Here is a 14,330-nt window from a genome sequence, read left to right on the forward strand (position 1 = left end):
GTTCTCAATTGTATAATGTTGCGTGACGGATGACAGACAGTAGGGGGTCACAAAAGGGCACCAGGATCATGTTTTGCTCCAGTGGGTTGATATTTGGGTTATTTCTGGAGTTAATCAATCTGTTAATAAAACAAATGAGCTTACCTAAATTGAATTTCATCGAACATAACCCCATGACACCATGCAATAGGTAAACATATGGTGTGGTATTCAAAACAGTCAATCGCATGGCCATATATCATTGTCTTCATTCAATCATATTAGTGATATATATCACGCTATCAAAATAGCTATATCAATCTTGCATCCAATTTAAACCAATATTGAATATCACCCCTACACTAGACATTAAAAAATTATAGTGTCACATTTACTCAATATATATAAATCTGAATATAATCATATCATTAAAAAGTAACAACTAAATTATATCAATGAAACAATTAACGTCCATATGAAGTTATGCAAGGGTTAAAGACCGTAATTATACCATTTAACTGATGACAAATGATATAATAATGCGATTGACGCTGCAAGTACAAACCCAGTTATGATGACACTGTTTGAAGGCGAGGTAGCACACCCCTAATGAAAAACTCCACTTGAAACTCTTCAATTTTAATGCTTAAGCCTATGTTGTTAAGCACAGGACTACAAATCGTTTGAGGGTTTTAATGTAGTGGTTTGTATCAAGCCAGAAGCACAAATATATTTTTTTTATTTTTTTGTTCCAATTTATCGCGGTCAAAACAGTATTGTTAAAATTGAAATACCATATGGCTATTTCAATACAGTATGATTATATTTGTTGGTGATGTGATCAAAAATGTATTATTTCTGAAGGCAAATATTTCTTGTTACTCTGATACCAAATTATTACCGAAATGATGAAAAAAAAAATAAAAAATAAAGGATTGTTCTTGTCTCTCGGGTGATGTCGTTTTTATCGACAATTCTGATATGAAGGTTGGGTAATTTAAATTTTAATAAAATTGTTATTTGACTGTAAATTTATTTTTATTTATTTTTTTTGAATCCAGGAAATGCTACACATTAAGAAATTATCGAGCTGATCATAGTTTGAAATGGTGCCCATTAGGGGTGTCCTACCTTAAAACAGACATTTAAACGAGAGACACATAAAGTCGCAAATCAATAAAGACACATTCTTCGAAATATTATTTTTTAAATCGCTTATTTTGGTGTGTTTTATCGAACCTGGCCTTGTTTACTTATAACATTTTTTTCGCCGCTGTGAAAATTGCAAACCTTACTTAGAAGATGTATGACATATTTTTTTAACATGTCCGGAAAGGCCGAAAATATTGCATGCCCGCTGGCGTCATAAAACTGGACTTGTATTTAAATACGTTGATATACAGACCGATCGACTTTATATATACAAAGAAGGGACACATTTATTTAATGTATAATATTTAAAGACATAAACCTTAAAGGAAAGCGATACTGACCATCATTTCCATTTCCATTTCCATCATATAGCAGTGTGTGTATACCACGTAATAAATTGCGTCATAATTGCTACGTGGGAAGACTTTAAACAAAGATAACCTCACAATTTCTTCACCATTTTAAATGAAACATAGCGCAGTCTACGCCGCTCACGGAGCCCCGCCTTCGGTCTTTTACCAGATTTTGATTGAGAGTTTAGTTTCTTAAAACACTTCGACAAACCTCAATACGGCCGTCTGACGGAGCACTGTCAAAACATTATTTTGGAAACAGGTTTGTCGAAGTGTTTGATAAACTAATCACCTTTTCAAACTCCTGTAACAAAACGAAGGCGGGGCTCCTTCAGCGGCATAGACTGCCCTTTGTCTCATTTAAAATGATGTAGTAAAAGAAAAGTTATCTTTGTTTTAAGTGTTCATTTTAAGCAAAGTGTTGCCTTCCGACGTAATTTATTACGTAGTATACACACTGTGCAGGGCCTCGTTTCAATACAGATCGTAGGACTTAAGATCGTAACTTTCTAGGCGTAACCCCATTTTGGGCGTTAGCTGCTTTTCAATGAAGAAATAACGTAAGGACATTTATCGCATACAGCATGTCTGTACCTGAGCACTCTTAAGCAGCGTAAGGTTTACCGCTTAGATATTTTATTGAGACGGGTTCCAGGAACTGAAGCATATATGTATGTTTTGTTCAATATGACCTCATCACTTTTACTGTGATCGGCATGTACCCGTTTACGGGTAAATGCAGGGGTTAGCCCATTCATCATTTTTACTGTGATCGGCATGTACCCGATGCCCAGTAAACGCATGGGTTAGCACACTCATCACTTTTACTGTAATCGGTATGTACCCGTTGCCCGGTAAATGCAGGGCTTAGCCCACTCATCACTTTTACTGTGATCGGCATGTACCCGTTTATGGGTACATTTATTGCATGCCCGCTTGCGTCATAAAATGCAGGGGTTAGCCCACTCATCACTTTGACTGTGATCGTTGATCCGGTTAATGCAGTGGTTAGCCCACTCGTTTCTCACCATGGTCATAATACCGGACATGTGGGTTTTCTTCTAGTTTTGCTGTTCCGTTCACAAGAGGACCACGTTCTCGCGTAACGTCGTCCCAACGAGAATGATTCAAATATAATGTTATAATCAATAGTTAGGAAAAGTTTAAAACTATCACTTTTATCGAACATATTGGTTTTATTTATTTCTTGAGACTAATATTCGTCATCCAAAGTTTTAAATTCAACTAACAATTACTGTTAACTTTTAACCGTGAAATATTTGATGATGCGCTAACACATTTAAACAGCTTAAACTGTTGTCACGAACCATTTTAAAAATACATGAGACCACAAGTGAATCCATTGAACTTCAAGAGCTGCAACGATGTGAAAGTTAACAACGATGTAAAAGTTAACCACGATGTGAAAGTTAACGACGATGTGAATGTTAACAACGAAGTGAAAGTTAACAACGATGACGTTTACAACGTTTATTTTCACAAAACCCTGAACAATCGGCCGATTGACTACTAAATTACAGTCAAACCCCGTTGGCTCGAACTCGCTTGGCTCGAACTAGATGTAGAGGACCGATTTCTTTATACTAAAGGTTGGCTCAAATTTTTCGAGGCTCGAGATATTTTAGCCGGTCCCTGGGAGTTCGAGCCAACGGGGTCCGACTGTATTCCAAAAATCACAAAGCTAGAGAATATCAATAATTTTCTGCTCACAAAATGCGCACACTGTTTCAAATTGTCAATTGAAATATCATTAGCATAATATCCAATTTGTCGAGGCTTAGAAATAAATTGGCCATCTGTCCAATGTTATGAGCATTTGTAATAAACAAATAGTAAAACAGGCGATATTTAAGGAACCCAGACGAAAAAGTAGAAACTCACATTAAAGTGATACTCGTATTTTTAATCAATATAACAAACATAAATTTTGAGTGATAGACCTTTAACTACTGACTATATAATGCATTTATGGAAAACGATTACTGATAACAATATTGTAACCGTGTATTTAATAGTTGAAAGCGCACAAATATTTATTGACTGGTGGGTCCTAAAAGATTACAGAAAAGTTTATCATATTGAAAGTATATCATTTCATAAGGTGGAAACACCGTGATTTTTGCACCTTTCTTTCAAATTAATCATGGTACCATTCAAAAGAACCATTGTTTTCGATAGTTATGTATGCTTTTCGGTAAATTTAAACAATTGTAATAAGTGTGCTACTGCTTATTAGGAAGAAAAGAGTGCATCTTTAAAATGAAAAACTCATATAATCTATATTTCATTTTATTGTAAAGATGCCGATGCGTGAAAATTGAGTTTTTATTCAAAAGAATGGCGATGAATAGCTGGTATGCAAATTACCATAATTGGCCATTTAGTTGTATCGGAAATCCCCGGCTTAACACAGCGTCCAATGAAAAACGGCTTTAGTGACACGCGCTACAAATTGTCCAATTAATCGTCTTTATTTAATTTGCTGCGAGACTGGTTACAATTTCCGATATCAGTTTCGAAGGAACGACGGGATATTTCTTAGTGAAACTGGATAGTCGGTCGCTACTTGACAAAGGTTTTTCGGACGGTTGGCGTTGATAAAGACACTTATTTGTATGCATGCTGAGCAATTTGGACCTACTATAAGCTTTTAAATAGATACAACTTTATGGATCAGAATTCTATTTTTTTTCGGATAGTTTTCGTGATAACCAAAAATGGAAAAACAACTCGGGTTTTCAAAGTTGGACGTGCATAACTTATTGGCAAGCACTTCGGATACTCAAAACGAAAACTGTGATATTCAGCGACCCTTTGTTTTAGAAAATGGCGAGCGTCGTTTACGAGAAGGGAGCCCTGTTGAAAATGACATCATGAAATCCGAACATGAGCAATCGTGTTATGTTGGGAATGGAACAACCGATGCACCGCCACAGCTTTCGAAATCTTTTCATGGTTCTTTCGGAAAATTTGATTTCAATATGCTAGAAATTTTGAAAAATGACAAAAACAGCGGAAGCGGAAGCAGTGATGATGACTTCTGTGGACAAGGCAAAGACAGTTCGGACATGTTCGGACAAGACTACGAAGAAAACAACATAAACGGTAAGATCAGAATCAGGAAACAAAAGGGTGAGAAAGTCGTACGATTGAATATTAATGCAAGGGAAAGACGCCGAATGCATGACTTAAACGATGCGCTGGATGAACTTCGATCCGTCATTCCATACGCCCACAGTCCGTCGGTCCGCAAACTGTCCAAAATCGCCACCCTCCTTTTAGCAAAAAACTACATTCTTATGCAAGGGAATGCACTGGAAGAGATGAGGAGGGTGATCAGTTACATGAATGCAACCAGTTCTCCCATGGCCGCGCCCAACGGATGCTTCGATCATTTTACTGGTTTGGCAAATAGATTTCCGCCGGCTGAGATAAGAGAAATCGACACGGACGACGAAAGATTCGCCCATATTTTGGCCAAACAGAGTGCTGACCTAAGGTCGAATATGCCTGGATTTCGACGACCGACATCGGACCTGAAACTTTCCGCCGATTTTCTGGCAGGTCGGAATCCGACCTCGAATGCTGCTAATTGAAAATGTGTAGTATGAATAAAAGGATTTTTTACTGAAACATTGCAGACGTCAAAATATGGGAACCTAGTGCTTGACTGGCATTTTTGAACAGATTTATGCGCAAACGATGCCAAGTAAAAAAATAAACCATTTGAATGTATATGACTGTATTTAATTATGAACGTTGTTTACTGTGTAAATTAATTATTTAAATTAAGTGTTTCAACAGTTTTATCTCCATTGCCTGAGAAAGAAATATGTAATTAACTTCTTTTGTAGTGTTGAGAAAAATATAATATGAATTCTTTTGTCGCGGGCATGTTGATTCATTTATGCGTGTTTGGCAGACACTATGTTTGGCTATACAAATAGACATTCAGTGTTTCATTCGGAACACCTCGGCCATTTTCCATCGAAAACAACCTCGGATGTATGCCGTTACATCAGTAGAAGTAGTTCGTAAAATTTTAAATAATAGTATTAATTATTTGTAGTGTTGTAATGTGTATTTTGTATATTTAAGATTAAATTGATTGCCAGTTAAGTGTATTATTTCATAAATTATTAAGATTCCCATGAGTAAGGACATTAAGTTGAATTGCTAGATTGAAATTACTACGCTATCTACTTGCAGCGTAAGTAAATGTAAAGATATCTGACCTTGTTTGCCGTCCATATACGTCCAAGATTGTTTTCGATGGAAAATGACCGAGGTGTTCCGAATGTCGGTGATTGGTATACTTTATAATGTACTTATGTATGTTGCAAAACTGTGTATGTATGGTAGTCAATGACATTGGCTTATCATAACAATGTATGTACTGAAAAGAAATGTTCAATATACCAGCTTATAAGATTTATTCAAACAATTAATGTGAGTGCTTAGATATTGTCAACAATATTTTGAAACAAATAGTTGATTTATTTATTTATTTATTTGGAAACAATGTGGTGTAGTTAAGATTATTCAAGAATAATAAATTCTTACCAAAGAAACATAAAATAATGACAAAAATACTTCTTCTCCATTCAAACATGTCATTTTTGGCCAAAATAGTATACAGTTTATTTTCATTGATGAGACGGACATGCAAATGCTTCTGGTTGAGGAAAAAATGATATGGTTGACCAGACAGCTCACAAAACTGAACGGACCGAAGCCGAAGGCGTGTGGGCTGTCTGGGGGAGTCCGTATACTGTTAGGAGGTCCGAAGTGGTTTGTACTTTTTTCTTTTATTTTATACCGCACAATTAAGTTCGGGACTTAAAAAGAAGGTGTTTTTTTTTCCTACACGGATTGTTATCGATATTTATTTATCCTTTTGGGTAAATTAAAACAATTTGTATTCACTGTGGTACTGCTTATTTGGGAGTAAGTGTGCATCTTTAAAGGCCCGATGTCAATACCAAGTAAAAAAGGAACAAAATTATATTACTGAGTTGAACGTAAAGAACATTATAATATTTGTGTTTTGCATGAATTAAAATGTTCTCTATGCAAAAAAGTAGTGTTTAAATCGTCTCCGCGCGTGCAGTATAACAATTATCCCAGATTTGGGTATTTTTCTGCCATATTTGTGCAGGTTTAAATTTAGTTCCATGAACCTAGATCCATTGATATTGAACACCAAGCCAAATATATTGCAACTTAATTGGCACACAACTATGTTCCAGATTTATTATAATATTACTACATACAATAAAAGCAATAGTAAGTACTATTAAAACAATGGCGTATATAATCAAACTGACATTTACCAGTGTTTGGATAGGGTTTTTTTTTCTCGCCCCAGCTTCTCAAAACTCAATTACTTAACTGTCACACTATTTATATATATCTCGATGTATAACGTAAACAGTAAGGAAATAAATCATAGGTATATGGAATTCAAATTTTCATGGAAAATCGGCTACAAGACAAAACAGAAAAGTTCTAAATGCATAAACCTAACTGTATTTAAAGTGGCACAATATAGTTCGATAGTGTGTTTTTTCTTCATTCAATTTAATGCATCACTATGGTTCATTCATTTCACTTCAATTATCAAAACTAAACAACCTGTAGCGATATTTGGATTCTTTTTTAACTGTGGGGTTTGTGGCCACGTAGCTATTAATTAAAACAAAATTCTATAAAGGCTTATATTTTTATCTGTACAATTGTATCATTAATCTCAAATTAGTATAATATAATAAATATAAAATATATTCAATGAGATTAAATTAATATTGCATTAAGATTAAAACATTAACCTCTATTGAGCCTCTTGCAAAGGCAATTCGGAATGTTAGAAATCAAAATAAATGTATTGCATTGGAATTGAATATCTAGCGACAACCCGGTAGGAAAAATCTTATTAGAATAGTGTTTAATACGTTGCACGACAAACAAAAACCAAAGGTCAGGTCTATGTCTGTTGGTTTGTCGTTGAAATAAAAGCCCCAAATTTTAGAAAAACCTTCCCGCGTTGCACGTTTTCGAATATTTTAGCAAAATTATTTAATCATTTGTTGCATAACTTAAAATAGTTAACTATGATTGTCTAAATATAATTTCCTTTAAAAGTTGTGTAACTCTTCAAAACGACAATTCTACACAATATATACCACAACGTAAATAGTGTGCTGAAGATGATCCTGTTATAAGGGACTTTAGACTATTTGGGAAATTTGGGCCAGGTAAATAGATCATTTAGTATGAAGTCATGACCCAATATATGAATAGACTCAGGCACGTACACAAATAACTGACTGGGGCGTATAAATCCTTGACCCTGATTGGTCTATTCAAAACGGGAAAGTATGAAAAATAAAATAAGGTGGTATGCACATATAATTGCCCAGAACGTTTGTTAACTTGCAAATATTCACTGCTCTGGAAGTTGAATGGATACATTTGTGATCTGCTGTATTTGTGTTTAAGAAATATAGCGCACCATATAATGGCGAGGTCCGGACCAGCCAACAATATGATATGGACCGCCGACGTCATGAAAACTGGATTTTTTTTATTAAAATACACTGATATACGGACCGATCGACTATATACATATAAGGGACACATTTATGTAAAGTATAATACCAAGAATTTAGACAACTTAGTCAGCTGTACTTGCTTAATTCAAATATATTAGCACATCATCAAATATTTCACGATTTCTAAACAACCGGCCCATTATCTCCCATATTAACGTTATTAATTTAAACTTCTCTACAAGTCTGCGGACTTTTCCTTATCATCCACGTATCTCGATCAATCTACCAATGAAGACATCCACTGTCAAATGGTTCCAGGATTTAGGAGATGTTTTGACACAGCTACAGGAAAATCCTATCGACTCGAGTGTCAGAAACCAACAGACAAATTGTACCATCAAATAACCCGGCTAATACATCAAGTAGCCCAGCGGTAATAATAGAGATGTCAAAATTTATGAGTGTTTAGACTCCGTTTCTTGGTTGCAAAATCTCAGAGGAGATGTGGGTATGATACGGTGGAAATTATTTCTATAACTATGCAAATGACAGTGGCTGGTGAAGAACAAAATTAGACCTCTGTGAGGGTAACGTTGCGTGAGATGGAAATTCAAGTCTTAATGACAAATTGTATTTTCAAACTGAGACAATGCCACTGATAACCTCGAGTTTTACGAAAGGTAATAACATGGATGAATAGATGACAGTTTACTATCATTGGCACGGTATTTAATATTCAATCTCATGGTCATACATCATTGACTTCATTCCCTCTATTGGTCAGTTTTTAATTACAAGTTATCCGATTAGCTACATCTTACTTAGATCCAATTAAGACATATAATAAAAACCAGCCCTGTGCCTAGGGCTGTATTGGTTTAAACATATTTATTTCATGAAAATATACAGATGACAACATATATTACATTCTAAATGTTTAAGAATTTTATCGTAAGCTAATAGCTTATAAAAATCATCTTCTTAGACAGGGGCCGTATTCAATAAGCCACTAAAATTGAACTTAAATTTAAGATAAGAAACGAAATGTTTTGGCCGGTATATTTAGCTTACCAATAGGCTGAATGGAATCATTGAGGCATGTCTAAGGATAAGATATTAAACATTACACACATATCAATATGCATATATATATTTTTGTATATGGAAATGCTAGTGATAACTAAGAAAATTATATCTTATCCAGACTAATATAAAACGTGTGTGTCAGGAATAGGAAAACAAATATCACTGAGTTAAACTCTTTGACCAACGCCTGTCAATCTATTTATTGGACAGACAGTTTTGTTTCGCCGTATTGCATACAGCTTGTTATTTTAACTCGACAAACTAAAAACTAGACAAATTGAGGCGCCATTATATGTAAATATAGATTTAATATTGCCGTCGAAGCATCAACGTATAAATATATATAGCAATGCTATAAAAGTAGTTGCCTTATTTATTAATTACGCTTAAAATATTGTTTCTCCGTGTTTTTCGTCAACGTATGCTAGCCATAAGGCACGCCAAGCGCATCATGTCGACGCGAACATTAAAGCTGCACTCTTACAGATTGATTTTTTTTCAACTTTTTAATTGTTTGTCTTGGAATGAGCCACCTTTTGCGAAATGTCCGGAAACCAGTGATATAAGACGAAAGATCAGATCGCAGTTGCTCATATTTATGTTTGAAAATTGATGTTTTATTGGGAAAAGCGTTACTAACGCTTTAAGAAAAACTAAATTTTCGGCAGTTTTTCAATCAATTGAGATCTGTTCTATTGTGAGTTGTCTGGTATGACTAAATTGAAGGCACTGATGCCAAAATAAGCTGACTCTGAGACAAAAAAGTACAAAACTGTCATATTGTGCTGGCGCTGCTTTAAAGGTGCGCTCTCACTCATTGAACGTTTTGACAACTTTTTTTTATTTTTTGTCTTGGAACGGGCCAATTTATATGAACATGCATAGAAATCTGTGATATAAGACTGCTGTTAAAAAACCCATCAGATTTCAGATTTTTATAGTATAGTTAAAAAAATGATGTGTTGTCAGCAGTGTTATATCACTAGTTTGCAGACATTTACGCAAAAATTGGCTCATTCCAAGACAAACAATGAAATAGTTGTCAAAACCATAAACCTGCGAGAGTGCAGCTTAAAACTATGAAGGTTTTTAGTACTTATTGACATTAACCGCCCGATGTCAAACAATTTATTACCAGTAGCATAAAACAGAACACATTTCAAAAGAAACACAAACGTGTTCACTCTTTGTATTTGTGTGCATCATCTGATTATTATCGAACTATTGTCATAATTAAATTTAAATTAATTCGCACTTCGTTTCATTTCTATTGATATGGAATAAAAATATTATTAGCAACATCTCAGTTAAAAGCAATTCCTTAACCATTGTAGCTGGTATTATAACATTTTTATTTCTAGCGTTTTACATTCTGTAAAGCAATTATTTTAGCTAAAAATGTCATGTTAGCACGCTGTTTAAAGTCGGTTAAACTGTTAAACGGGATTTTAACGACATTAAAATAACAATTAAAATGCATTCAAATTAGCTACCGTCAAAACGGCAAGGAAGCGCGTGACAGCGTAATGAACCGCGCGCGCGAGCCGTTTCCTTTAAAATTTACGATCACTCGACACAAAGGGCCGCCTAATTGATTATGCACGGTCCATATGGCGGTGCTTTATGGAAGTATTTGTTCCCTTATTCAGCGTTTTCAAACCGCTCCGTGACCTCCGCTCCCTCCATCTGGTGTACTATATTTGGACGCCAAAATGACCAGTTTAAACGTTTAATTAATCTGAATGACAAAATGTCAGTATGTTACTGTATTAACATCATTTTTCTGATTTCGGAATCTGGTGATTTTTTCAACAAACGGTCATGAATCATTGTTTGACAACATAATAAACTTTCTATAAAACAATCTTGTTGTGTTTTATTGTGTTAATTTGGTAACACATTTAAAACACAAGTATTATACCAAAACATTCAAAGAAATATTTCAACACAATACCTATCTTATTTATACTTTGGACATTGTACAGCTTACAAGCCAATACACACACGCTTTTTAAAGATGCACTCTTACTCCCAAATAAGATGTACAACAACTAAAACCAGTGTTTTAATATATCTAAAAGGATGAATAAATATCGAAAACAATGGTTATTTTGAAGGATACCGAGTTAAATTTAAAAAAGGGTGCAGAAAACACGGTATTTCTACCTTATGAGGCGATAGTAGATCACAGTAAATGTTTTATCATTCACTAATCATTTAATAGTTTTGCGTTTTCAGCTATTAAATACACAGTTAGAATCTTGTTATCAGTAATTTATCTTCCATAAATGCATTAGCTAGTAAGTAGTTAAATGTTTATCACTCAAAATCTATATTTGTATTTGCACATGCATGTATTTATTTTGAATAAGAGTGTCACTTTAAGACACAAGTATTATAACAATACATCTAAAATTCATATTCAATACAATACCCATCTTATTAACAATCTGGACATCGTACAGATAACACGACCCACACACGCTCTACGAAATATTGATTTACTATTTACATCGTATTTTTATATTAAAACTGTAGCACTTGAAAAAGAAACGGGTAATATAAAACAGTTTGCATAGAAAAACATTGTAATACAGTCAAACCCCGTTGGCTCGAAGTCCCAAGCACTGGCGAAAATACCGAAAATGCCTCGTTCGAGCCAAGCGGGAATTCTTACATTCAGTATAAGGAAATAGGACCTAAACATCAAGTTCGAGCCAACAAGGAGTTCGAGTCAAGCGAGTTCGAGCAAAAGGGTGTCGACTGTACGCATAACCTACTTAAACGTTAAGATAAGATAGATAAAAGAAGATAGTATATATTCAAAATTCGGAAGGTAACATGCATTTAACAGAAGCTCGCAGAGCTGTTAAAACTCTTGAAAAAGGTGTTTACTTTTAAAAAGAAAAAAATAAAGGAATAAGCTGCTTCTTAACTAGATATATTGAAAATAATATATTATTTCGTTTATTTTCGACTCATTTATGTACATAGACAGAACATATAAAAGTCATTTACATTAAACACATAATCACTTATTATGAGTTATAAGAGACGATACAAACTTAATACACATTAGATTTAACAGTATCACTATATCGATATATAACTAACCATACTACTGAATCTATTCAAAAGGGTATATTTGCAATGCAAGCGTTACAAGATGCACCAGAGAATATCCTAAATATCTATAAAAAAATCCTTTCTGTAGACATTGTGTTGAGCATGAAATTCATGCTATGTTGGCATGCCCAATATACCAAACAATTAGAGATTATTAATTTTGTACACCTCGGCAAGTGAGCTTAACTGGACATGCGAAAGAGAATGGCGATCGGCTTTTCGACTGACATCTAAAGAGCACTACATTGCTTTTTGTGGGTCATTAATGAACAGTTTAAATAATAATGGGGATAAAGAACAGCCTTGGCGTAATCCACAGTTCACATCAAACCAGTCTGTCGTAAAATTATTAACTCTAACACATGATGACACAGAAACATATAAAGATTTAATTGCATTAAACATATTGCCACTTATTCCAATGTTGTCTAGCTTTTGCCACAACATATCTCTGTCAATAAAATCGTACGCTTTCTTAAAATCAATAACTGCACAAAAAGCAGACCTTGTACATAATTTTCTACTCGGTATAATATTATTGAATGTTGACAAATGGTCAATTGTACTTCTTTTTTTCTAAAACCATCTTGTTCATCAGCAATAAGACTATTTGTTTCTACCCAGCCTGATAAACGTTCATTGAGAATACAGCAATAACGTTTATACATAGTACATGAGACTGAAATACCTCTGTATGATAATGGATCTCTTGGATCTAAAAATACTCGACTTAGGTGTCGGACTTATAATAATTTTACGCCAATCTGAAGGCATAATACCTTTACTAAAACAAATATTGAATAGAATGTGTAAAAAAGGAAACAGAGCAGGCATTTCTTAAAATTCCCATTGGAATATTATCAAAACCAAATGCATTACCTAATTTTGCCTTTTCTAAAGCCTTATAAATACTTCATTGGCCGTTTAACCAACATTTAAAGTATCAGAATTGACATGCAATTGTGAATTGTTGAGATTCATAGCACTACCTACATGTGTGGCAGCTGCAGTAGGTTTATTAAAACATAACTAAAAATCAATCTTCCATTTTTCTAAAACGATTTGGATTTTATCAGATATGCCTTAATTTGTATTAACTTTGAAAGGAATAGAACTTTTTTTTCTGTGAAATTCCTTTTTTGCGAGTAGGTTTCCAAGTTTCACTCTGATTATGACTACGATCATTCATAATATATTGCTGCATGCAATACCAATATGTACGCTTACTGCGTTGAACATCTTTATTAAACAATCTACGTAAAAGAATGACTTGAGCATATTTTTCCTAGTAAGTGTTTGAAACTTTAACAACGCCTTTTTTAGCACTACACATATCATTCCACATTCTAGAAAGTGTATCACTCCATCAAGCAAGGGGGAGGACGTAATTTCGTTTCATGCAAACATTAAGTGAGAAAAATGTTTCATGGCAAACAAAATGGCGGATTTAGAATGAAAAGTACCGATTCAGGTACCAACTTTTGCTCGGTAAGTGGACTTTTTCTTTAATTTTAAAAAAAATGTATGCGTCCAGTATGTGGAGAAAAACATATTATTCCATTGACATCTTAGTTTGGTATCATAACCTAAAAGTTATTGAACAGATTGTGGCTGAGGAGGCAATGTTTACATATATATTTTCTCGGCAAAATATGGCATATCTGTGCATTGATGTATATATTCCAATTTTCTTAACTTTATTGTTATTATTCGACTGTACAAGTTTCCTGACCGATGTTTTGTTCCTCAAGATAGTTTTTTTTGTATCAAGATATACATCAATGAATATTTTAAACACTGATGATATCAGAAAATAAAAAGTCATCTGGAATGTTTGTTACATCAAACTCAAAACAATAACTACCCTAATCTGTTTGAGGTGAATTATTATTAGGATCAACTAGTACTTGGAAATAGCCAAATGCAACCAAAAACTAAAGTAATCTAACCGACTTAAATGGAAAATGAGTATGATATTAGCAGTTCATCACAATAAACCGGTTTAGCTGTCTGAATCACCTTTAATGCTTTCCATCTTACAAGAGTGTAATACAATTCTAAA

The 14,330-nt window shown here is 34.1% G+C and overlaps 1 protein-coding gene across 1 annotated transcript; it reads left to right on the forward strand.

The window, feature by feature from the left end:
• The first annotated feature begins 4,077 nt into the window (after window positions 1–4,077).
• LOC128241769 (oligodendrocyte transcription factor 2-like) lies at window positions 4,078–6,012 on the forward strand. Its single transcript, XM_052958851.1, has one exon. It carries the CDS (start codon window positions 4,223–4,225, stop codon window positions 5,099–5,101), a length of 879 nt encoding a protein of 292 aa, XP_052814811.1. The 5' UTR covers window positions 4,078–4,222; the 3' UTR covers window positions 5,102–6,012.
• The last annotated feature ends 8,318 nt before the right edge of the window (window positions 6,013–14,330 follow it).

Source organism: Mya arenaria, chromosome 7, assembly GCF_026914265.1.
Source record: "Mya arenaria isolate MELC-2E11 chromosome 7, ASM2691426v1".
Taxonomy (NCBI): domain Eukaryota; kingdom Metazoa; phylum Mollusca; class Bivalvia; order Myida; family Myidae; genus Mya; species Mya arenaria.

Excerpts from the sequence above, each read along its gene's own strand:
- LOC128241769 (XM_052958851.1), top strand. The coding sequence starts at position 4,223 with ATGGAAAAACAACTCGGGTTTTCAAAGTTGGACGTGCATAACTTATTG.